Source organism: Xenopus laevis, chromosome 5S, assembly GCF_017654675.1.
Source record: "Xenopus laevis strain J_2021 chromosome 5S, Xenopus_laevis_v10.1, whole genome shotgun sequence".
Lineage (NCBI taxonomy): Eukaryota > Metazoa > Chordata > Amphibia > Anura > Pipidae > Xenopus > Xenopus laevis.
The window spans coordinates 138,236,129-138,259,267 of record NC_054380.1 but is presented as its reverse complement, the minus strand read 5'-3'; the positions used below and the strand labels follow the sequence as shown (position 1 = coordinate 138,259,267).

Here is a 23,139-nt window from a genome sequence, read left to right as displayed (position 1 = left end):
TAGCCATCACAGGAATCAAACCCATGACCTACCCAAGTCTTTGCTGTACCTGTAGAGATGCCTGCAGGCAAAACACAGTCAGGGCAACTCAACTATGGATTTGTAGCAACAGCACAACCCCAAAGCGATTATCCAGAAAGATATTTGGTTGCCTGTATTACTAGCCCATGAGCAGGTGCTGTGATGGCTTCCGAAGCATCTTGGACCTTCAGGGCTTCCTTGTGTTGGTGTTATTGGACCTCCAGGCACTTTGAGCAGTTCCGTTAGCTGCAGGTTTCCTTTGAAGTGACTTTAAATGGAGGTATTTCATGTTTCAGTATGCAGTTGTATTCTCAGTCAATTTGCAGTTAGTCATCATTTTTTAAAATTATTTAGGTCAATTACTATGTTCACTAAAATGAAAGTGGGGCCGTTTTACTTGACCAGTGAGCTTTCAGTGTTATGTGTCTTTATTGTCTTTGATCGATTTATTTTATCCTGTGGACTCACCAGCCCTAGTAGTGGGTTTTACTGCCTTTTAAAGAGCTAACGCTGTATTTTCCTTTGTCACATTATGAAAAATTTCCCTTCTTCCTGAATATTCTAGTTGATACCATAATCTCTGCGAGCATTTGGCTATTAAACTTGTAGCACTCTGTACCTGCACTGGCGCACGGTAATAATTGTAATAAAATTGAATTAGATTTTATTATATGCTGTATTACAGTTTGCCCGAAGCTTTCTGCACAGCCAATATGTATAGCAGCACAATACTCTGAATAAAAGAATAAGACACAAATGTCAGCCTTCAGCTCCTATATATATATTGTAATTATATCCATCTGGCATTTCTATCATTTCTATTCTCAAGAAGTGATTGTGTATTGGCCTGAAGGCAATTAAAGGACCTCTGTATTGCTATATTAATCAGTGCTCCCCAACCTTTTTACCCGTGAGCCACATTCAAATGTAAAAAAAGTTGGGGGGCAACACAAGAATGAAAAAATTCCCTGGGGTGCCAAATAAGGGCTGTGATTGGCTATTGGTAGAAATTCGATGTGAACAGCACCACAATATCTTGTAGAAATTTAAAATGCCTTTATTGCACACTTATAGGGCATTACCGCTATTACTGTGGTAATGCCCTATAAGTGTGCAATAAAGGCATTTTAAATTTCAACAAGATATTGTGGTGCTGTTCACATCGAATTTCTGCTGTATTTGCTGGTGGGAAGTGGCCACTGCAGAACCTGCAACCATACAAGGTAAGAAGATTTAACAAAGTTGTGCTGACTATTTTGCCTATATTGGCTATTGATAGCCCCTGTGTGGTAGCTAGTGGATGGGATCCCTGCTCTAAATGATCTTCTGCAGCCTTCTTATTATATCCACTATGGGAACCAGGGCCAGGTCTATTAAGCCATAGCAGCCAATCAGAGGTTTTGTTTTTAAACAACTGACTCGTAGATGCTACCTATTGATTGGTTGCTATGGGATACTAGACCAGCAATCATCCCATTTGCAGTGTTTCCAGAGGGGAGTGTCTGCTTTGCACAATAAAGCACAATAAAGACTGAATAGCAGGTATTCTGCTTCTTGCTGTTTCTTGATTTGCAAATTTAATACATTGGAAGTTAATCCTGTGGTTGCCGGTGACGGAGCACCAGTGCAAATCAAGAATATCCAAATAATGCTGGGTGCATGTGTGTTACCTTTAAATGTGAGTGTCTGCTTTGCTGTTACTGTAGGAAAACACAGCAGAAGACTTTAAATGGTATGTTAACCCAAAATAAAATGTTGGTTTGTGGGTTGGATTGTGCATTAGCTTGTGGATTGGATTGCGGATTTGGAGGATTGGTGTGTGGATTGGTGTGTGGATTGGTGTGTGGATTGGTGGGTGGATTGGTGGGTGGATTGGTGGGTGGATTGGTGGGTGGATTGGTGGGTGGATTGGTGTGTGGATTGGGTTGTGGAATGTTTGAGGTTGGATTGTGGAATGGGTTGTGGAATGGCTTGGGGTGCGGATAAAGCAGTTGCAGTCCATGCTGAGTGTCGGATCCAAGCGGGTAATTATGCGGGTTGTGGTTCGGGGTGCGGGTTCGGTTCCAGTTGGGTCCGGGTCTCAAAAATTCCAAAAAATGTGTTCCGCTGAGGACTCTATCCTATGGCTCAGACTCCATTTCTCACCAATCCTTGCATGTAGTGATATTTGGGTCTGGGGAAACTGCCCAACCTGCGGGTATTGGGTCGGCCCACACATAACTATTTGCATGCTTCATATGTCTGTCTTCTGCTGCGTTGATTTTGTAGTCGGTACCATAACTGCTGAGATTATTATTACAAGACTCAGCCTTGTAATCATCCATTGTTCTTGTATTTTTCTATATATTCATGCTTAATATGATATAAAAGCCTATCATTCAGTTCCGAGGCCCAACGTTTAGTTGGAGGGAGTGTATACGGTGTCCTCTGCTCAACAGGAAGGAGCCAGGACTAATGACACCCCATAAAGATACACGAGAATAGACACAAATCTATTCATTCTGTAACACGGCTAACCTTATGTGCTTAATAGGTGTAAATTTACTATTGATTTGTCATGCACTTATGCAGCATAATGAGCGCATTATCCTCCTGTAACGCCGGGGTCACTTCTTTGGGAATAGTGATATTTCATACGCATTTGCCTCTGCTGAATAAATGTCTCTCTCTCTCAAATTAGCCCTGATAATCTGTAACCCCCGGGGGACGTTTATCTCTGGAATGGATTGGCAGGGGCCGAAGCAAGATAATTCTTTAGCAAAGTGTCCCGCTCAAGCACTCCTGCCTTAATTATCAAAACGGCAATATTTGTGAATAATGCAAAAATTAGGCGTCGTTGTACTTCCGCTTCTGCTCTCATATATTTTTGGGAGAGATCCAGAATCTGCAGATATTGACTTAAAAAATTTGCTGATGATGTGATATCTGCTTTATATAAAGTTATTAATCAGCTATACTTGCACATGTTTACTTTGCTAACTTAAAGGGGAACTGAACCCAAACCATTAAACTTTCCCTTATGAAAGACCGTCATTCTAAGCAGATTTCCACTATAAATTCGTTGCATATTTTCAAAGGCTTTTAAGTTATTTGTTAATATAATTGCTATTCAAATCAGCATGTGTCTGTTCATTTCCTATTCTCTTCTTTCCCTTTCTAAAACGTTGAAACAAATGTAACCGATCTAGAGAGAAGCAAAGCCGCATGTTGCTACATTGTTTTCAGAAACGGATACCGACATTGCTCTCAGTAGCAGCTGCATTTAAACTGAACGACCAGCGGCCATTTTTACTAAATGGAACTATTGGTTAAGCTGGTGGGCATTGGGTTCATTAAAGGGGTTATTCACCTTTAAATAAACTTTTAATATGATGTAGAGAGTGATATTCTGAGACAATTAGCAATAGGGTTTCATTTTTTTTTATTTGTAGTTTTTAAGTAATGTAGCTTTTTATTCAGCAGCTCTCCAGTTTGTAATTTTTTAGCAACCTGGTTACTAGAGTCATAGAATCATACCTGTGACTTGTTAAGCTGTATACTTTAGTCATGTCAATTGTGCACAAAGTACACTTCCGGAGTTTCCACGTTACTTGTGTGTTAGTGACTAGGAGTAAGTAGCTCCATGACTTCTGCTTGGAAGTCGGACTGAATGAGGCAAGGGCTGCAGGGAGTCTTGAGGTATTTTTTGGAAGTGTTTCATTAGTTTTTTGTACCCCTGGAACTATAGCAGGGTGACTGTTACCCCAATGTTTCTATATATCTGTAACCTTGTTATGAGCTAAGGGGACCCAGTCTGAAGGTCAGTTAGGGGGAGATTTGGGGTGAGTGTTTATTTGTACCCTGGGTACCCCTGGAACTATAGCAGGGTGACACCCCAATGTTTCTATATATCTGTAACCTTGTTATGAGCTAAGGGGGCCCAGTCTGAAGGTCAGTTAGGGGGAGATTTGGGGTGAGTGCTTATTTGTACCCTGTGTACCCCTGGAACTATAGCAGGGTGACACCCCAATGTTTCTATATATCTGTAACCTTGTTATGAGCTAAGAGGGGCCAGTCTGAAGGTCAGTTAGGGGGAGATTTGGGGTGAGTGTCTATTTGTGGCCTTGGCTATTCTGGGCACCACAGTAGGGTACAACAGTATTTTTACCATTTTGTGGCATAGTGAGACCATAGTTCACTTGATGGTTAAACCTTGTTTAATGATTATGGCTGAGGGTTTGAAAAGCACAAAGATGAAAGTCATACATAGAGTTTAGAGGTGTCATGGCTCATGCTGCTGGGTTTTTGTTTGAAGCGTTGGGCTCAGCCATATTTGCAAGAGAATATAAAGGTGTTTGAAGTCGTTGCGAGGGAGGAAGAGGTGGAAGAGGTGCCAGGGATTAGACATTGGGGAGGGAAAAGTACCTGATTAGGAGAGGAGAGAGAACTCTCTGATGTTGTATAGTATAGAAGATAAAATAGTGCTTAGTGCTACGTCTTTGGCCGAGTATCATCCGCTTGATATAATCCCAAACATGTGATATGAGAATGAATTGCCCCATCATGCAGCACTGCTATCATTTATGGGGTCAGACTCCCCAGTGTCTGCTGCAGATCACATGAAGTTGGCTCCAGCTGGAAGTGCTAATAATTAGGCCTCTCTCTGCCAACTATGTAGTTGCAGGCCCCTCCCACTTACTCATGTCACATGGTGTAACTGTATGTATTTGTTATGGGCCAGTAACAGTTGTATTTGCCCCGTCACTGAATGGTTTAACTGCGGTGATAGTGGTTTGGGCAGGAAAATGAATGTAATGTTTCTGCCTCCCCTCCTCCTGTCTCTCCGTGGGCCCCGCTGCCTTGCTTTTCAATTATCTGATATCTCTCAGCCCTATTGACATCAATCTTCATTCCTATGAGATTCCTCCTTTGTCTCATTTTCCTGAGATGCAGCATTTTAGCCAAGTCTGTCTGATCTTTATTCCACCCTCCCTCCGACTTGCTGCTTCCAGCCTGTGCCTTCCATTTATTATAAGCTTTATCTTACCTGCACTAGTGCACAACAAGGAGTTTATATTCAAAGAGCAGCTAAATACAAATGTAACATTTTACCTACTGGATGAAAACATAATTCCAATCCAATTTTTAATATACAGTCAGCACTTGAAATAAGCTGCTCCTATATGTAAAATCTGCTTGTGTGGCTGGTTGTCTGTTTATGAACTGCTGTTTTACACACTCTATTGAATTGTGAGTTTCATGCTACTCTGGTTACCTGTATGTAATCCTTAGCTTCATGTGTAATCATTCCCAGTTACTGTATTCCCCTGTACTAAGCACAATTCAGCAGGAACAGTCCCCTAAGTTTGCTCATAGTCTGTACAGAGAGATCCCATAAAACTATGGCAGCATAGGTATTCCCTGTACTAAGCACAATTCAGCAGGAACAGTCCCTAAGTTTGCTCATAGTCTGTACAGAGAGATCCCATAAAACTATGGCAGCATAGGTATTCCCCTGTACTAAGCACAATTCAGCAGGAACAGCCCCCTAAGTTTGCTCATAGTCTGTACAGAGAGATCCCATAAAACTATGGCAGCATAGGTATTCCCTGTACTAAGCACAATTCAGCAGGAACAGTCCCCTAAGTTTGATTATAGTCTGTACAGAGAGATCCCATAAAACTATGGCAGCATAGGAATTCCCTGTACTAAGCACAATTCAGCAGGAACAGTCCCCTAAGTTTGCTCATAGTCTGTACAGAGAGATCCCATAAAACTATGGCAGCATAGGTATTCCCTGTACTAAGCACAATTCAGCAGGAACAGTCCCTAAGTTTGCTCATAGTCTGTACAGTGAGATCCCATAAAACTATGGCAGTATAGGTATTCCCCTGTACTAAGCACAATTCAGCAGGAACAGTTCCTAAGTTTGCTCATAGTCTGTACAGAGAGATCCCATAAAACTATGGCAGCATAGGTATTCCCTGTACTAAGCACAATTCAGCAGGAACAGTCCCTAAATTTGCTCATGGTCTGTACAGAGAGATCCATAAAAACTATGGCAGCATAGGTATTCCCTGTACTAAGCACAATTCAGCAGGAAACAGTCCCTAAGTTGCTCATAGTCTGTACAGAGAGATCCCATAAAACTATGACAGCATAGGTATTCCCTGTACTAAGCACAATTCAGCAGGAACAGTCCCCTAAGTTTGCTCATAGTCTGTACAGAGAGATCCCATAAAACTATGACAGCATAGGTATTCCTCTGTACTAAGCACAATTCAGCAGGAACAGTCCCTAAGTTTGCTCATAGTCTGTACAGAGAGATCCCATAAAACTATGGCAGCATAGGTATCCCCTGTACTAAGCACAATTCAGCAGGAACAGCCCCTAAGTTTGCTCATAGTCTGTACAGAGAGATCCCATAAAACTATGGCAGCATAGGTATTCCCTGTACTAAGCACAATTCAGCAGGAACAGCCCCTAAGTTTGTTCATAGTCTGTACAGAGAGATCCCATAAAACTATGGCAGCATAGGTATTCCCTGTACTAAGCACAATTCAGCAGGAACAGTCCCTAAGTTTTATCTGCTTCCCCTGTGCAATTCTAGTCCACATTCAGCAGAACGGTGCATTAATGGCAGGCAGTAACAAGGCTGTATCTAGGGGCTAAAATAAATACATATAAATAGGGTAAGCAGAGGTCCCTAGGGCAGCCCTGCCTCTTGATTGTCACAGGCTTCCCCATGTGCCATTCATGTTTTGTGTTTTAATTTAGATTATCTTTTTTTCCATGTCACCTTCTTGATCTTTCCTTTTTCTTCTTTCCCTCTAGACCTCACGCAATATAAAGGCAGATAAGGAAGGAACCCATTACTGCCACATCCCACCCAGGACCAGAATCCAAGGTGCCCCGGCATGGTGTCCTGCAACTCGTGGCCTCTCAAACAAGTGATATGCGTCCTTCAGCTGACAGCAGTGCTGTGAGGTACGGCCATCTTGTTGCCTATTTGCATGGCAGTCCTTTAAGCTGTGGGCACACTGAGCTCCAGACTGAGAGAAGCAGATCCGCTCCATGGCCCATCTCCATTGATTAGAATTGCTTCTGCTTGCCCACACATCAGTCTGCCTTTGTGAATTTGAGACGACTTTTGCTGAGTGAGTGTGAGGAAGCAATTCAAATCAATGAAGGTGGGCCATGGAATGGATCCGCTTCTCTCAGCTTGTAGAAATACACAGACTGAGAGCAGCAGAGCCTACAGCTCTATCTGTACCTACAGCCTTACTGTTCATTTGTTACAGTTCAGTTTAAAAATAAAAACTGGGTAAATAGTCTGTGAAATATTAATAATGTATCTAATATAGTTAATCAGTCAAAAATGTAATGTATAAAGGCTGGAGTGAGTGGATGTGTAACATAATAGCCAGAACTCTACTTCCTGCTTTTCAGCTCTCTAACTCTGAGTTAGTTAGTGACTATAAGGGGGGCCACATGGGACATAACTGTTCAGTGAGTTTGCAATTGATCCTCAGCATTCAGCTCAGATTCAAAAGCAACAGTTATGGCACATGTGCCCCCCCCCCTCACGTCACTGATTGGTTACTGCCTGGTAACCAATCCGTGAAAACCAAGAGAGCTGAAAAGCAGGAAGTAGTGTTCTGGGTATTATGTTACACATCCAGTCACTCCAGCCTTTATACATTACATTTTTGCTTAACTAATTATATTAGAAACATTTTTTATTTTGCACAGCCTATTTACCCAGTTTTTATTTTTACGCTGAATTATTCCTTTAACTACAGGAATTTCTTCTCTGCTGCATAGATACTAGTGATGCACTGAATCCATTTTGAATTCAGCCCAATCCCGAATCCTTTGTGAAAGATTCGGCCAATTACCGGACCAAATCCTAATTTGCATATTCAAAATAGGGTCTTCGGGAAGGGAAAAGGTTTAAAAACATTTTAAACTACCTTGTTTTATGCTGGAAAGTCATTTGATTTACAGCCCGGCACCTAATTTGTAGGTACAAGGATTCAGCCGAATCCTGCTGAAAAAGGCCGAATCCCAACGCGAATCCTGGATTTGGTGCATCCCTAATAGATACCTACACATTGAGGGGAATTCACAAAAGTGTCAGGAACGAAAAAATGTCTTTAAAATGTCGTAGAAAGTGTCGTAGCAACAGCCGACAAATTCACAGAGCAATTTTCCGACATGTACGACACTGAATTAGTGTCGTTAAAAGTGGGCGTGGTTTTTTCAGCGTCACTTTTCCCGACATTTTAATGAATTACTCGTAAACTCATTTTTTTTTACTGACAATTTTTCAGACACTTTAGGCTCTCCAAAATGAAAATGTCAGTCAAATTGTCTTTTAAAAAGTCTTGGTTAATGTCGTTTGTACGATGAAAAGATATACGACATTTTAGAAAATTGACAGACTTACGAGACATTCAGAGATGGTAACCTCTGCCTTTGTGAATTTGCCGTTCGTATGACAATTTTACAAATTTGTCGACCGCCACTTCTGGGTTACTTTTTTTACCGACACTTTTGTGAATTACCCCCATTGAGTTTTCTGATAACCTTTCAGTTATACATATATTTATGGCTTGGGGACCACTTTAACCCTTCAAAGCTGCAAATGCTATCACACCTGTTGTCACTTGGATTCTGGGAGCTAAAGTTGAGCAGGTCTCCTTGGAGGCAGACTGGAGCTTCCATACTATGAGCGCTTTGAGGACTGACCTCTGTTATAATGGTGGAATGGGTGCAGCCCCTGATTAGTATTCAAATTAAATACTAGTATTCCCCCTAAAGGTGCCCAGATTGAATGACAGCTAGGGTATTATGATTTAGGAGGTAGCCCAAAATGCATCAGACTTGATGGTCCAGGGTTATTGTTTCTGTTGTACCTAATAAAGATTGTTGCCTGAATAGCTGCTCTTCTTTGGTTATTTGACATTCCCCCCTGTCCAGTTTGAATGACAGTTAGGGTACAAGGGACATTCCCCCTAAAGGTGCTCAGATTGAATGACAGTTAGGGTATTTTGATTGAGGAGGTAGCCCAAAATGCATCAGACTTGTTGGTCCAGGGTTACGGTTTCTGTTGTATCTAATAAAGATTGTTGCCTGAATAGCCGCTCTTCTTTTTTTATTTGACTTTTCCCCTGTCCAGTATGAATGACAGGGTGTATGGGACATTCCCCATAAAGGTGCCCACATTGATTGACAGGGTATTTTGATTTAGGAGGTAGCCTAAAATGCATCGGACTTGTTGGTCCAGAGTTACGGTTTCTGTTGTATCTAATAATGATCGTTGGCTGGATAGCCGCTCTTCTTTTGTTATTTGACATTCCCCCTGTCCAGTTTGAATGACAGTTATGATACAAAGGACATTCCCCCTAAAGGTGCTCAGATTTAATGACAGGGTATTTTGATTGAGGAGGTAGCCTAAAATGCATCAGATTTGATGGTCCAGGGTTACTGTTTCTGTTGTATCTAATAAAGATAAAGATAGCCGCTCTTCTTTTGTTATTTGAGATTCCCTCTGTCCAGTTTGAATGACAGTTAGGGTACAAGGGACATTCCCCCTAAAGGTGCCCAGATTGAATGACCTTTGGTTGAAACCAGGTGTCTGATAACAGTAGGAAAGTGGGGCCACTTGCATCTTACAAGCCTGCGCGTTACTGGGAAGGTCACTGGTTTGAGCCCAGTTGGCTAAAGAATCAGATGAAACGGTGCTGCTGGTTGGCTGAATAAAATACATTGGCAATAACCAGTTAAGGTTTTATATAGGCTCAATTCTTCAATATCAGTCCCTTTTAACCATTGTACAGAGATGTTCCAATCTTTGGTAAAGTCCTGTTTCTATTTAATTGAAATAAACTACCTGAATTTAAAAAAAAAAATTCTATAGGCTCATGGACTTCAGCATTAATAAAATATCCGTTGCCCTGTGAGTAAAGCAGTTGTGCTATAATGTTGGGATGGCAATAGTTCCATGGTATAGTTTGACGTCTCCCTTTGTGATTATGTTGGCTCATAACAAGGTTACGGCTAGGGTTGCCACCTGGCCGGTATTTTACCGGCTTAGCCGGTAAAAATGTTGGTTGATCCCAATGTTATTAATAGGGAAAAAGGATAAGTATATAGAAAGGCCGGTATTTTTTTCCAGAAAAGATGGCAACCCTAGTTACGGCTAAATGAAATGAAAACATCGCCATTCAGTCAAAACGATATCCAAGGACTTCACCCCAATTAACCTTCAGGCTTGCCTTCATGGAGTGTTTAGGAGAGGAATCATTGCCCCCCCAACCTCACCTCCGTGCCCCGGCCCTGCAATGGGAAACCCTGCTGTAAAGCACTTGCAGGAACGAGAGGAACATGTGTCCTTGGGACTGGGATTAATTGAAAAGCATAAATCTCACACACACCTCACCCAGATTGGCATCTCCTGACAGACACCCAAGATAAATAGTTAACCAGTTAATTGGATTTAGGCAACAAGTTCATTTTCTGAAGTGTCAGTGTCATCAGCTTATCTCATATCGACTCCCATTCTCCTTACATTGCTTTTAGCCCACCCATAAATTATCTTGCAACACATACCCCCACCATTCATCTCCGTTATGACAACAAGTTCTTACCCAGGGGCTGGGACACTGCACATCGCCCCTTACACACATAGTACGGGTATGGGATCCATTCTCTGGAAACCCTCCGAATTACGGAAAGGCCATCTCTCATTGTCTCTGTTATAATCAAATAATCCAAATTTTTAAAAATGATTTCCTTTTTCTGTGTAATAATAAAACAGTAGTTTGTACTTGATCACAACTAAGATATAATTAATCCTTATTGGAAGCAAAACCAGACTATTGGGTTTAATTAATATTTACATGATTTTCTAGTAGACTTGAAGATCCAAATTACAGAAAGATCTGTTATCCAGAAAACCACATGTCCCGAGCATTCTGGATAGCAGGTCCCATACTTGTACTTGCATTAGCATACTGCATGTCATCTCCGGTAATTTTTAGTATGTTCTAAATTCTAAGCAACTTTTCCTCTAGTTGTTTTTGTTGTAATTATTATTTTTATTTGTTTTTCTTCTTGCCTTCCTTCCAGGCTACAACTGAAATTTCTATTATTGCCCAGATCACAGGTTGACCCTGCCAGTTCCCCTTTATTGTTGTTCTTTATTTTTTTAAGATTCTCTTTTCTTTTCAGGCCTTATTCATCTTTTATTTTGATTTCAAACTTCTTCCTGGTTGCTAAGGCAATACATATGGAAATCAATGAACATTTTAGATCCACGTGTATTGGAAAGTTGGTTAGAATTACCTTCTAACCAACTTTGTTTTCATTTGCAAAAAAAAAAAGGGAGTTGTAAGAACATATTAAACATCAAAGGTGTTGGTATCAGGGACAGCGCTGAGCACATAATCAAGTTATAGATATATAGAAACATTGGGGTAACAGTCACCCTGCTATAGTTCCAGGGGTACCCAGGGTACAAATAAGCACTCACCCCAAATCTCCCCCTAACTGACCTTCAGACTGGGCCCCCTTAGCTCATAACAAGGTTACAGATATATAGAAACATTGGGGTAACAGTCACCCTGCTATAGTTCCAGGGGTACCCAGGGCACAAATAATCACTCACCCCAAATCTCCCTCTAACTGACCTTCAGACTGGGCCCCCTTAGCTCATAACAAGGTTACAGATATATAGAAACATTGGGGTAACAGTCACCCTGCTATAGTTCCAGGGGTACCCAGGGTACAAATAATTACTCACTCCAAATCTCCCCCTAACTGACCTTCAGGCTGGGCCCCCTTAGCTCATAACAAGGTTACAGATATATAGAAACATTGGGGTGTCACCCTGCTATAGTTCCAGGGGTACCCAGGGTACAAATAAGCACTCACCCCAAATCTGCCCCTAACTGACCTTCAGACTGGGCCCCCTTAGCTCATAACAAGGTTACAGATATATAGAAACATTGGGGTGTCACCCTGCTATAGTTCCAGGGGTACCCAGGGCACAAATAAGCACTCACCCCAAATCTCCCCCTAACTGACCTTCAGGCTGGGCCCCTTAGCTGATAACAAGGTTACAGATCTATAGAAACATTGGGGTAACAGTCACCCTGCTATAGTTCCAGGGGTACCCAGGGCATATAAGCAATCAGCCCAAATCTCACCCTAAATGGCCTGTTTAATCTTCTCTATTTTTTTTGCCTTCAGCCCTACAGAAACCATGTCACATTACACAGATGAACCTCGATTTACAATAGAGCAGATAGACCTCCTACAGCGGCTGCGACGCACGGGAATGACCAAGAATGAGATTCTCCATGCGCTGGAGACGTTAGAGCGGCTCGACCAAGAGCACAGTGATAAATTCAGCAGGAGGTCCACCTACGGGACAGGTTCCTACAGCAACAACAATGTTCCAGCCTCTTCCTCTACAGCCACCGCTTCCACCCAGACCCTTCATTGTGGGATGTCTCCCTCCCCAAGCAACAGTTGCGACACCTCCCCACAACCTTGCACTACCAATCAGAACGGGAGGGAGAGCAGCGAGAGGGTGGCCACGTCCAATGGCAAGTTGTCTCCAACGCGGTATCATGCAAATAGCATCGGCCCAAGGTCGTACAGCTTCGAAGCCTCGGAGGAAGATCTAGATGTGGATGACAAAGTGGAGGAACTGATGAGGTCAGTAAAGTGCATTAGGCAAGACTTATGCTGTGTTGGTTGCTGGCAATTGGGGTTGCCACTTTGCTTGTATTTGACTGGCCCTGTTGGTAAATCACCAGCTAGGCACCAGCACCTGTTTTACCTGCAATGCAGTTACCCTATTATTTCCACCCTACCCTTACCCTCTCCCCTGCCGATCTTCTCTTCTAACCCCAGATCCACCCAGTCTGCCCATTTTCTGGCCCCATCGCCCCTTTTTCCAATTCTGATGCTAATTGCACTGGTTTCTGTGCTGCCATGTAGTAATTATCTGTATTAATTACTAATCAGCCTTATATTGTGACATTTCTATTCTATATGTACTGTATATTGTGAGTGGCTCCCTAAGCTCAGTAAGTGACAGCAGCACAGAGCATGTGCAGTGAATCAGCAGAAAAGAAGATGGGGAGCTACTGGGGCATCTTTGGAGACACAGATCTTTACTGCTAAAGGGCTGTGGTTGCCTTGGGCTGGTACAGAAGCACAAAACATCACGTACAACATTTCTACCTAGTTAGGCTTTAGTTCTCCTTTAAGGGTCACTACTTCCAAAAAATGAAGGTTATTATTTTGACTTGATTAATGTATATTTAGTAAACTGTATCAGTTATTCAAATGAAAAGGGCTGGTTTTGATTGCAGTGTGTTTATCAGTTCTGCTGTGTTCGGCCATCTTTACTTATAACATAACTAACAAGCCCCTCCCAGTTTATTATGTTCAATGGAGCCTTTGATAATGCATATCCATCAGCTGCCCGCACAATTCCTATCAGAGTTCATTATCTCTGCTGAACTGGTTGCATTTATTGTTGCTAAGGTGCCCACGATTGGCCGCTGATAATGATTGGCTAGGATCCCGGCCTGTACTTTATAAGGAGGAGGAGTGATTAGCAGCTGATAAGTTAGAAGAGATCGCTGCTTTTACTTTGATCCCTCATTTCAGACCCGCAGAGCAATAAATCACAGATCTGAGCAGTCTCAGAGCTAATGAGTTTTGCATTTTCCACTTCGCTTCCTGACTCCTGACATCATACTGATTGAGTTGTGCGGCTCCTGCTGGATCTTCCCTCCTCCCTTTATTGCTGCTCTCCTGTTAAAGGGGCAGTTTACTTTCAATTTAACTTTTTAGACTCATGCAGGCTTATTTTGTAGTTGGTACTGCAGCTTCCAGTCTTAAAATTTAGGCTCTCTAGTTGCTAGGCTTATTTTACTCTAGCAACCGGGCAGCTGCATTGTACCCCCACCCAAAAGAACACCAGGTACTATGTTCATGTGCATTCATGAAAGTAGAATGGGAAGGAAGAAACAAAAAACACCCGAATAAAACATCTTAGACCAACAGGAATGTTTCAAATTATCCGTATGTAACATAGTAAATGTTTAATGTCCCATTTAAATGGGTTGTTCGCCTTTAAATTAACTGTTAGTGTGATGTAGAGAGGGATATTCTGAGACCATTTGCAATTGGTTTTCATTTTTTTATTATTTGTGGTTTTTGAGTTAAGCTTTTTATTCAGCAGCTCTCCAGTTTGCAATTTCAGCAGTCTGGTTGCTAGGGTCCAAATTCCCCTAGCAACCATGTATTGATTTGAAGAAGAGACAGGAATATGAATAGGAGACGGCCTGCTAGACAATGCCAAAGTTTCTTCCCACAAGCAATTAGAGAACTTAACACGATACAATAACTGTTCCCTGCAACTGTCACTAGGGATGAGCGGTAATTTTTTTTTTTATTTTTTTTTTTTTTTGCTGAGTTTTCGCCTTGGAAATTACACCCATAGACTCCAATGGAAGAAAAAAAATTTACCCACATCAAAAAAAAAAAGAATTGTTACCCATAGACTTAAATGCATTTAGGTGAAGCGAAATGGGTCAGATTCGTCCAGCCCTAACTGTCACTTTTTCTTTATCCTTAAATGATTGGATACATTTGCCCCCAGATGAAAGCTGGAAAGATTCTGAAGAAATAATGAAACTATAAAAAAATAAGTAATGAAGAACACTCCAAAAGTTGCTTACAACTGGCCATTCTACAACACACTGAGCTAATGTAAAGATGAAACACCACTTTAAAGGGGCTCTAACTCAAGATTTTCTATCGTGCTTTACCCTGTTCTAAGCATAATTCATTATGTACGTTTTCTATATTTTGTTACTTTTATAGGCAGTGTTATACTATCATGGCTTCGTTTTATGGGATCTCTCTGTACAGACTATGAGCAAACTTAGGGACTGTTCCTGCTGAATTGTGCTTAGTACAGGGAATACCTATGCTGCCATAGTTTTATGGGATCTCTCTGTACAGACTATGAGCAAACTTAGGGACTGTTCCTGCTGAATTGTGCTTAGTACAGGGAATACCTATGCTGCCATAGTTTTATGGGATCTCTCTGTACAGACTATGAGCAAACTTAGGGACTGTTCCTGCTGAATTGTGCTTAGTACAGGGAATACCTATGCTGCCATAGTTTTATGGAATCTCTGTACAGACTATGAGCAAACTAAGGGGACTGTTCCTGCTGAATTGTGCTTAGTACAGGGGAATACCTATGCTGCCATAGTTTTATGGGATCTCTCTATACAGACTATGAACAAACTAAGGCGACTGTTCCTGCTGAATTGTGCTTAGTACAGGGAATACCTATGCTGCCATAATTTTATGGGATCTCTCCGTACAGACTATGAGCAAACTAAGGGGACTGTTCCTGCTGAATTGTGCTTAGTACAGGGGATACCTATGCTGCCATAGTTTTATGGGATCTCTCCGTACAGACTATGAGCAAACTTAGGGGACTGTTCCTGCTGAATTGTGCTTAGTACAGGGGAATACCTATGCTGCCATAGTTTTATGGGATCTCTCTGTACAGACTATGAGCAAACTAAGGCGACTGTTCCTGCTGAATTGTGCTTAGTACAGGGGATACCTATGCTGCCATAGTTTTATGGCATCTCTCTGTACAGACTATGAGCAAACTTAGGGACTGTTCCTGCTGAATTGTGCTTTTATGGGATCTCTCTGTACACATCATAGGTGCACACACAAGGCCCTGTGCATGTAATTGTTCCCGTGTGGCTGCTGTGCCAGGGCTAGTACTAGCCACACTGGGGCTGTTGGCTAAACAAATACGAGCCATTTCCCACTCAAACACTGTAATTGCTTTGGAGATTTCTCATTTCTTTTCCTTAATTAGAAAATAGATTACAGTTCAGTTTTGGCCTTTACTTGCCGCTGTATTTCATTTCATTGTTTAATTAAATGCTTTCTTTTCCCAACCTTCCAGTGCACTACGCTGGGTCACAAAAACCTCTGTGACTAGTGATGACTGAAAATTTTCACTGGGTTCTACTGTGAAAAAGACGCCCATAGAGTCCAGTGGGTGGGAAAAAAACAAATGTCGCCCGTAGTCTTCTGTTTTGTGAATTCAGCGGCTCTCCAGTTTGCAATTTCAAAAATCTGGTTGCTAGGGAACAAATTACCCTAGCGACAATGCATTGCTTTGAATGAGACTGGGATATGAATAGGAGAGGCCTGAATAGAAAGAGGAGTAATAAAATGTAGCAATAACCATACATTTGTAGCCTTGCAGAGTATTTGTTTTTTAGATGGGGTCAGTGACCCCCATTTGAAAGCTGGAAAGAGTCAGAAGAAGAAGGCAAATAATTAAAAAACTGTAATAAAAAAAAAAGACGAATTGGCCATTGTCTAACTAAAAGTTAACGTAAAGGTGAACTACCGTATATACTCGAGTATAAGCCGTCCCGAGTATAAGCCGAGGTATCTAATTTTACCTCCAAAAACTGGGAACGCTTATTGACTCGAGTATAAGCCTAGGGTGAGAAATGAAGCAGCTTCTGGTAAGTTTCAATCAAAAAATTGAGGGTTTCTGCTGCCAATGGAGGTGCCGGCGTCTCGTTTTTGGATGCGGCGACCATTCTTGGACGCCGGCGAATATTCTTGGAGACTATTCTTGGACGCCGGCGACTATTCTTGGGCCTAAAATTAGGGCACTGCTGGTAGGTTTCCGGAGCAGGAAGAGGGCAGATTTATAGTAGGGAGGCGCCAAATCCAGGATTCGGTTCGGGATTCGGCCTTTTTCAGCAGGATTCGGATTCGACAGAATCCTTCTGTCCGGCCGAACCGAATCAAATCCGAATACTGATTTGCATATGCATATGCAAATTAGGGACGGAAAGGGAAATCGCGTGAAGTAAAAAATGTTTTCTACTTCCCACCCCTAATTTGCATATGCAAATTAGGATTTGGTTTAGTATTCGGCCGAAATAGTGGATTTGGTGCATCCCTAATTTATAGAGCGCCAGTGGGTCCGGATTGGCTCTTGCCTAGCGAGTCTGGGTTGGTCACGGATCTGCTGAACTGGACCCACAGGACTCTAGTGTGAGCTGTTTCTGGGTGTGCCGGCAGCAAAGTGGTTTAAACTGATCAGGGGACAGCTTGACACACACTTTTTTATCAAGGGTTCGAATTGAAAATTAGAAATTCAAATTTTCACGTTTTTTATGGTCAAATTCAACTAGGTAGTTGTTCAAATTCAATTCGAGGTTTTTTAAAAATCCAAATTCGATTTTCGAGATTTATCATACTCTGGCCCTTTAAGTACTCGGATTCGGTGTAAAACCTGCCGAATTGCTGTTTAAGTCATTGGGAGATGGCCAGGGATCAATTTTGTGTTGTTTGCAGCCTTCCTGAAAATCAAGTTTTTTTTGTTTTTCTTCGGAGAAAAAAAAAACGAATGGAGTTTTTAAAATTCAAATCAGATTCAATTCGATATGAGTTTTCGGGTTGATTCCATTCATCCGAGTTTAAAAATTTTAATAAATCTCGATTGGTCATAATTCGAATTTATGGGCGTTAAGGGGAGTTTTTTAAATTTAATTTAAAAACTCTCAAATGAGATACAGTTTTTCTTTTGCTTTTAACATTCTTAGCCCCATCACGGGTCAGAAATAGAATTTGCCGAATAAATTGCTGTTTTTGCCTATGGGGGTCAATTGGTGGACTTTGAAAAATCTAAATTTTTTTTTTTTTTTTTTTTGAAAGTACTTCGAATCAAATTCAATCTTACTTCGATGCGAACTATCAAATATAGCCTATTAACCTGCAAAAAAAAATCCTTTTTTTTAATAAGTTTCGGTTGGTCTTTTTTTATTTGAACTTCAAAGTTCAAAAAAACTCCCATTACTTCTAAATTCAACCCTTGATTAATCTGCCCGTGTGTGTATATAATATAGTGAATAAAGTACCCCCTCTTGTAAATTATAAGGATATTATAAGTTACCGAGGAGTTTCATGGCCATATAAAATCATGAGGCCGAAGGCCATGGAACTCCGAGATAATTTCTAATATCCTCATATTTTGCAACTGGGGGTACTTTATTTATTATAATACACAAGTTTCAGTGAGTCATGTGACAGAACTGACATCAGAACTCATCGTTTATAACTGATGACATCAGAACTCACCGTTTATAAGGATATAATTTACAAGATATTCATGGCATTTGTGTATTATAAATAAATAAAATGTCATTAAAGGGATATTCTCATGGGAAAAAAACATTTTTCCAAAATGAATCAGTTAATAGTGCTGCTCCAGCAGAATTCTGCACTGAAATCCATTTCTCAAAAGAACAAACAGATTTTTTTATATTCAATTTTGAAATCTGACATGGGGCTAGACATATTGTCAATTTCCCAGCGGCCCCAAGTCATGTGACTTGTGCTCTGATAAACTTAAATCACTCTTTACTACTGTACTGCAAGTTGGAGTGATATCACCCCCTCCCTTTTCCCCTCCAGCAGCCTAACAACAGAACAATGGGAAGGTAACCAGATAACAGCTCCCTAACACAAGATAACAGCTGCCTGGTAAATCTAAGAACAACACTCAATAGTAAAAACCCATGTCCCACTGAGACTCCTTCAGTTACATTTAGAAGGAAAAACAGCAGCCTGCCAGAAAGCATTTCTCTCCTAAAGTGCAGGCACAAGTCACATGACCAGGGGCAGCTGGGAAATTGACAAAATGTCTAGCCCCATGTCAGATTTCAAAATTTAATATAAAAAAATCTGTTTGCTCTTTTGAGAAATGGATTTCAGTGCAGAATTCTGCTGGAGTAGCACTATTTACTGATGTTTTTGAAAAACACACGTTTTCTCATGACCGTATCCCTTTAAGGGGGAGGCACCTTCTGTGCAAAGCATTTTGGCAGCCATATTTGATCAAGTACAACTCGGGTTACAGAGGCACCTGTGGGGTTAAATGCCCATTTGTGATACATTTATGGGGCCCCAGTAACTGCCAGTTCTTTGCTCTGTGCCATCTCGAACGTTGCCATTCTGTGCCATTCTGATTTATTGGTTGGAGACTGCAGAAGGGCATTACCTGGATTAGGAGATGCAGAATTGTATCAAGTCTTTTTCATTAATATAAAGAGAGAGGGAAAAAAACTCTATTCCATCAGGATTCGGCTGTAACTGCCCAAGGAATGTTCAAGTACCGCAAGCAATCAATAAAAAAGTCTCAATAAATCTAATTTTTCAGCTGGAATCCCAGACAGGTTATATATTGGCTTTCTGTGCAGACACGCGGCTATGTAATGCTACCTGTGATTTATTAGGGCATTATTTAACTGGGATGTGGCTCATAATGCTAAATCTCATGTTTATTTCTCCAAATTGTCTGCTCAAGGACTTTCTTATATGGAAAAGATCTGCTTCAAGGGGTGCTTCACCTAAAAGTTAAAGGGGACCTGTTACCCAAGTAAATAATTCCAAATCCTATTCAACCATGTTAGTCAAGCAAAATGAACTTTAATTACGCTGTAAAAATATGTTTGAATCTTGTTTTCTTCCATCTGTGAATTCATAATTATAGCAAGCAGGCAGGAGCCATTTTGTGGACACTGTTATTAAAGGAGAAGGAAAGCTCTAAGACAGTTTATTGCCAACATATTAGCCACAATAGTGCAAGCTAGAATGCTATATTTATTCTGCAGAATGCTTTACCATACCTGAGTAGCAGCTCTAGACACTGTATCTGTTTGTTTAGGATAGAAGCTGCCATATTAGCTTGGTGTGACATCACTTTCTGTCTGAGTCTCTCCCTGCTCACTTACAGCTCTGAGCTCAGATTACAGTAGGGAGGGGAGGAGGGAGAGAGGAGCAAACTGAGCATGCTCAAGCCCTAGCCCTGGAGGTTTAAGCTGAAAACAGGAAGTCTGATACAGAAGCCTATGAGTACACAATAGAAGGAAAGGAATGTGCTGTTTGTTTTGACAGGGGACTTTCCTTCTTCTTTAAGGCAAGGCTGAGATTCTAAATGAGTTTACAACATCCATGAATACTTCAAGAAAAAAAAATAATTTGGGTTTTATGTTTAATTTTAAAAGGACATTTATTATACAGCGTTTTATGTCTGGGTGACAGGTCCACTTTAACTTTTAGTGTGTTATACAATGGCCAATTCTAACCAGTTTTTATTTGTTTTTCATTGTTTATTTATTTTTATAGTTTTTGAATTATTTGCCTTTCCAGCTTTGAAATGGGGGGGGCCACTGACCCCATCTTAAAACAAATGCTCTGTAAGGCGACACATTTATAGTTGTTACTTTTTATTCCTCATCTTTCTATTCAGGTCTCTCCTATTCATACTCCCGTCTCTTATTCAAATCAGTGCATGGTTGCTAGGGGAATTTGGACTGTAGCAACCAGGTGGCTGAAATTGCAAACTGGAGAGCTGCTGAATAAAAATTCAAATAACTCAAAAACCATAAAAAATGAAAACCAATTGCAAATTGTCTTAGAATATCCCTCTCTCAACTATACTAACGAAAAGTTAACTCAAGGTGAACAACCGCTTTAAAGGGGACTGAACTTACCCCCCCCCCCCAGTCTGTAGACCTTGGTTTTCCTCACTGCAGTTGGGCTTTGCCACAAGGCTTGGATTCTGAGCCACTAGGGTGACCTCGTGCTATTTCCATTCACCAGTTGGGAACTGTTGGGAAATCCAAAATGGCGGCAGCTAATACAGAGTTGAAGCAGGGATTTTGGAGTGTGCACTTGTTTTTATTTACTTAAAAAAGAGAGGCTTTGGTTCGGTGCACAAGATTATTATACAAGGGGAACGTTTTATATACATTTTTACTCACTTTAATTGCCCTTTAAAGGGATCCTGTCATCGGAGAACATGTTTTTTTCAAAACACATCAGTTAAAAGTCACATGACTTTTTTCCCATGACAGTATGCCTTTAAGGTAAACCACAACTGGTTTACTTTCAGCCCTTCTGCTGTGGCCCTATGGGCTCTTGTCATTGTTGGCTTTGCAACGGCACCTTTAAGTTAACTTTTAGTATGTTATAGAATGGCTTCATTGTTTTTTTTTTTTATAGTTTTTGAATTATTTGCCTTCTTCTTCTGACTCTTTCCAGCTTTCAAATGGGGGGTCACTGACCCCATCTAAAAACAAATGCTCTGTAAGGCTACAAATGTATTGTTATTGCTACTTTTTATTCCTCCTCTTTCTATTCAGGCCTCTCCTATTCATATTCCAGTCTCTTATTCAAATCAGTGTATGGTTACTAGGGGAATTTGGACCCCAGCAACTAGAGTGCTGAAATTACAAACTGGAGAGCTGCTGAATAAAAAGCTAAATAAGTCAAAAGCCACAAATAATAAAAAATGAAAACCAATTGCAAATTGTCTCAGAATATCCCTCTCTGCACCATACTAACAGACGCCTCCCACTGACCTTATACTTTGGTGTGAGTGATGGGGGGAATTTAACTAGGGATGCACCGAATCCACTATTTTGGATTCGGCCGAACCCCCGAATCCTTCGTGAAATATTTGGCTGAATACCGAACCATAATTTGCATATGCAAATTAGGGATGGGAAGGGGAAAACATTTTTTACTTCCTGGTTTTCTGACAAACAGTCACGAGATTTCCCTCCCCGCCCCTAATTTGCATGTGCAAATTAGGGGTCGGCTGGGCACAAGGATTCGGCCAAATCCTGCTGAAAAAGGCCGAATCCCGAACCGAATCTTGGATTCAGTGCATCCCTAAATTTAACGCCTGTTTAGTACAACTTGAGTGGCACCTGTATTGATTAAATATGCGCAAGCAACAGGCCTATTGGATCTACAGATTGATATATACGGATATGGGACCTGTTATCCAGAATGCCTGGGACCTGGGGTTTTCCCGGATAAGGAATAGGATTGCTTTTTCTATAATAATAAATATTGATCATACCTCCGTTGGGATCAAGTGCAACTTGCTGCCTTATTACAGGGGAATAGGAAATCTTTTTTAAAAATTAGACTGATTTGATTAAAATCAATAAAAGGACCTTGCCTTTATTTGGAGTTTTCTTGAAACTGGGTTTCCAGATAACCGATCCCTTGATGCAATATGGCCATAGGACAATGGACGGAGACCTTCTTTCCTGACATGGGGCGTAGTATAGGTACAGGATCCGTTATTCAGAAATTTCTGAATTACGGAAAGGCCCATAGACTCCATTTTATCCATATAATCTAAATAATTAAAAATGATTTCCTTTTTCTGTGTAGTAATAATAAAACAGTAGCTTGTACTTGATCCCAACTAAGATATAATTAATCCTTTTTGGAAGCAAAACCAGCCTATTGGCTTTATTTAATGTTTACGTGATTTTCTAGTAGATTTAAGGTGTGAAGATGCAGATCACGGAAAGACTCGTTATTCGGAAAACCCCAGGTCCTGAGCATTCTGGATACCAGGTACCTGTACAGATAGAGTTCTATTGATGCCAGACGGCCAATCACTGTGGATCAGGAAGGGGCAGCACCAATGGTCATCCACGACTGCCCCCCAGAGAATGCAGCAGTGAGGGGATGTGTTTGGGGTTCATTTCCCCCGCTCCCCACAACTCCCTGTAACCAGCACCTGCGCCTGATTCAGCGCTGACATGACTTTTTGTTTTGTTTCTCCGCTGAGCCACTTTCCTGAATTATTTGCCAATAAATTACCCGGGCGCTGCAGCTGCTGCTTTAAATCCTGCTTTTTCTCCCCTCCGGCTGATTTTACGGCTGTGTTTTTATGTGGGAAGTAAAAGATTGATGTGTCCCCTCAGTAATGAAACATTCTCCATGCCATATGGCAGTCATACACCTTATTCACCGTGCCCACAATTACCCCCATCCATCCTGCTGTTATGACACTTCTGATCAGATATGACACTCATTAAAAGAAATGTCAGTCACATGCTTTATGTCATTTCACTTTCCTGGCTCTGCCTGCTCCTATTATTTCCATTCTTTAACCCTTTTTTGCATGTCGCCCCACAATCCACTTTAAAGCAACAAAGCTGCACTTTCCAATGACCTTTA

At 41.1% G+C, this 23,139-nt stretch overlaps 1 protein-coding gene across 7 annotated transcripts in view; it reads left to right on the top strand.

Moving 5' to 3' along the window:
- Positions 1–23,139, top strand: part of hmbox1.S (homeobox containing 1 S homeolog) — a 46,835-nt gene that overhangs the window by 10,827 nt on the left and 12,869 nt on the right. For all 7 annotated transcript variants that reach the window (XM_018266024.2, XM_018266028.2, XM_018266027.2 and 4 more), the window contains exons 2-3: positions 6,835–6,987; positions 12,256–12,726. In XM_018266024.2, coding sequence (XP_018121513.1) covers positions 6,956–6,987; positions 12,256–12,726 — 503 coding nt within the window. In that variant the 5' untranslated portion in view covers positions 6,835–6,955. The remainder of the gene's footprint in view (positions 1–6,834; positions 6,988–12,255; positions 12,727–23,139) is intronic.